Source organism: Cebus imitator, unplaced genomic scaffold (genome assembly GCF_001604975.1).
Source record: "Cebus imitator isolate Cc_AM_T3 unplaced genomic scaffold, Cebus_imitator-1.0 Scaffold87, whole genome shotgun sequence".
Lineage (NCBI taxonomy): Eukaryota > Metazoa > Chordata > Mammalia > Primates > Cebidae > Cebus > Cebus imitator.
This window is the reverse complement of record NW_016107402.1, coordinates 6036453-6039847: the sequence shown is the minus strand read 5'-3', so window position 1 is coordinate 6039847 and position 3395 is coordinate 6036453. Positions and strand designations below refer to the sequence as shown.

The window sequence follows — 3395 nt, the reverse complement described above, 5'->3', positions numbered from 1 at the left end:
AAAAAAAAAAAAAAGAAAAAAGCATAAGTAGGAGTGTAGGGAAAGCTTAACCTTCATCTCCCGTTTCATCAATGTGAATAAGACAATAGTAATCTTTACTTTCACAAAGTTTATATCTCTTCTCTAAGTCATTTTATCTTCTCCGTTTCTTCTCCTTTAGATGAGAGAATTGGGCCAGATTCATGATTATAAAAATACTGTCTTTGGGGCCAGGTGCATATCCCAGCACTTTGGGGGGCCGAGGCAGGTGGGTCACCTGAGGTCGGGAGTTCGAGACCAGCCTGACCAACATGGAGAAACCCTGTTTCTACTAAAAATACAAAAAATTAGCCAGGCATGGTGGCGAACGCCTGTAATCCCAGCTACTTGGGAGGCTGAGGCTGAAGAATCGCTTGAACCTGGGAAGCAGAGGTTGCAGTGAGCCAAGATCGTGTGATTACACTCCAGTCTGGGCAATAAGAGTGAAACTCAGTCTCAAAAAAAAAAAAAAAAAAAAAAAAAATTAGCTGGACATGGTGGCATGCCTGTAATCCCAGCTACTTGGGAGGCTGAGACAGGAGAATTGCTTGAACCCAGAAGCAGAGACTGCAGTGAGCCAGTTGAGATAGGAGAATAATTTGAACCCGGGAGGCGAAGATTGCAGTGATCCGAGATCTGCACTCCAGGCTGGGTGACAGAGTGAGACTTTTGTCTAAAAACGAAAAAACAAAAAAACTTCGTTTTCTATGAAATATTAAAATTGGCTTTATTGATATTCTTTTGGTTACCAGCCCTGGTAAACCAAAATACCAGCCCTGCCTGGCATTTTGCTTAATTCCATTTATGTGAAATACCTATTCACATATTGTTTAACTCCATTTATATGAAATACCCAGAATAGGTAAATCCATAGAGATAGAACACAGATTGCTTGTTTTCAGGAACCGAGGAGAGGGGGTGAATAGGGAGTAACTGCTGAATAGATACTAGGTCTCCTTGGCAGGGTGTGGTGGCTCACGCCTGTAATCCCAACACTTTGGGAGTCTGAGGTGGGCGAATCACGAGATCAGTAGATTGATACCATCCTGGTCAACATGGTGAAACCCCGTCTCTACTAAAAATACAAAAATTAGGTGGACATGTGGTAATCCCAGCTCCTCGGGAGGCTGAGGCAAGAGAATCGCTTGAACCTGGCAGGCGGAGATTGCAGTGAGCGGAAATCGCCCCCTACACTCCAGCCTGGGCGACAGAGCAAGACTGTCTCAGAAAAGGTACTAGGTCTCCTTTTGAGGTGATGAAAGTATTTTGGAACTAGAGAGTCGTGGTGGTTGCAGAATATTGTGAATGTTCTAGAGACCACTGAGCCAGTCCAGCGCTGTGGCTCACGCCTGTAATTTGGGAGGCTGAGGCTGGCGGATCGCTTGAACCCAGGAATTCTAGACCAGCCTGGGCAACATGGCAAGACCCGGTCTCTACAAAAGTACAAAAAATTAGCTGGGCATGGTGGCACGCGCTTGCAGTCCCAGCTACTTGGGGGGCTGAAGTGGGAGGATAGCTTGAGGTCAGGAGGTAGAGGCTGCAGTGAGCTGTGATTGCACCACTGCACTCCAGCCTGGACGACAGGGCGAGATCTTGTCTCAAAAAACAAAACAAACAAACAAAAAACCCTGCTGAATCATTCACTTTTATTATTATTATTTTTTACCTAACAATAATAACTTAAGCAAATTATTTACTTTAAAGTGGTTAATTATGGCCGGGCTAGGTGGCTCATGCCTGTAATCCCAGCACTTTGGAAGGCTGAGGCGGGAGGATCACCTGAGGTCAGGAGTTCAAGATCAGCCTGGCCAAGATGGTGAAACCCCATCTCTACTGAAAATATAAAAGTTAGCAGGGAGTAGTGGCCTGAGCCTGTAATCCCAGCTCCTCGGGAGGCTGAGGCAGGAGAATCCCTGGAACCAGGGAGGTGGAGGCTGCAGTGAGCTGAGATCGTGCCATTGCACTCCAGCCTGGGCGACAGAGCAAGACTCCGTCTCAAAATAAAATAAATAAATAAAAATGAAAAATTTAAAAACAGGCTAATTATATGTTATGGGCAGTTGGTTTAAATTTTAAAAAGCCCACCTAGGTTTAAAGTGCCTGGCCGGCCTGGGAGCTCTTTAAGAGCCTCTCGGACTGGAGGCGGGCTAGAGGGGCGGACCTGTAGGAATAACGTGAGGCGGCGCCTGCGCAGAAGGGTCACGTGGTGGCTGGCCGGGGAAATGGCGGCTTCAGGAGAGAGCGGGACTTCGGGCGGCGGAGGCAGCACAGAGGAAGCATTTATGACCTTCTACAGTGAGGTGAACACAGAGTGAGGAGTAGTGGCACAGGGGTGACCTCTCCTGGGCCTACTTTCCCAGTGGACAAAGGCAGTGGCCGCCTGGCCTGGACCGTTGGGCTATTCCTCCAGTCCAGTCTTCGGGGTGGAGGGGGTCTAGGGGTGTGTGAGCGTCTCCCACTGATGGCTGCTGGGAGATGCCACCGGCAACGAAAGAGGGGCTGGTGTTCGACCTATCGAGGGAGGTGGCGAGTGTATCCAACGTAGTGCGGGCGCGCGGGCAGAGTGCCCCAAGTCCGCGGAGTCGGGGACTGTCAGAGGCTGGGCCCTTCCTGGGAGTGACTTAGCCTTCTTGGCCCCCAAGACGTTTCTTAGTCCTCTGTAAGGAGTTGTTTTCGTGGTTGTTTATGCCATTCACGAACGCCAGGCAGTGTGTATCCTGCCAGTTAGGCATGATATTACCCCCATTTTGCAGATGACGAACCTGAGGTTTAGGGAGGTGAAATAGTTTGGGGCCTTATAGTGGGTTACAGCCTGGTGGTATGTTAGGACAGCAGTGGGCTTGGTCTGAGCCTCATTTACTATCGCGTATCCAGCGCCTAGTGTGTCGTGGATGCTCGGTAAATATTTGTTGAGTGAATGAATGAATAAATGAAATAAAAGCATGGCATTTGGAATCAGAATCTCAGATTAAATTCTTTTTTTCTTTCCTTTTTTTACTTTTTTTTTAAAATAAAAACGGGGTTTCACCACGTTGGTCAGGCTGGTCTTGAACTCCCGACGTCAGGTGATCCACCCACCTTGGCCTCCAAAGTGCTTGGATTACAGGCGTGAGCCACCGTGCCCAGCCTCAGATTAAATTCTTGCAAGGGGCCGGGCATGGTGGCTCACATCTGTGTTTCCAGCGCTTTGGGAGGCTCACGTGGGAGGAATCCAAAAGTTTGAGGCCCTGTTGAGCTATGATCAGACCACTGCATTCCATTCTGGGCGGTAGGGTGAGACCGTGTCTCTTTAAAAAGAAAGAAAGGCCAGGCGCGGTGGCTCAAGCCTGTAATCCCAGCACTTTGGGAGGCCGAGGCGGGTGGATCACGAGGTCAAG

At 48.8% G+C, this 3395-nt stretch overlaps 1 protein-coding gene across 1 annotated transcript in view; it reads left to right on the top strand.

Moving 5' to 3' along the window:
- Positions 1 to 2199: 2199 nt before the first annotated feature.
- DNAJC8 (DnaJ heat shock protein family (Hsp40) member C8) overlaps positions 2200 to 3395 on the top strand; it is a 36801-nt gene continuing 35605 nt past the window's right edge. Inside the window, exon 1 of the mRNA XM_017534743.2 lies at positions 2200 to 2318. Within this exon, the coding sequence (XP_017390232.1) occupies positions 2241 to 2318 (78 nt within the window). The 5' untranslated portion in view covers positions 2200 to 2240. The remainder of the gene's footprint in view (positions 2319 to 3395) is intronic.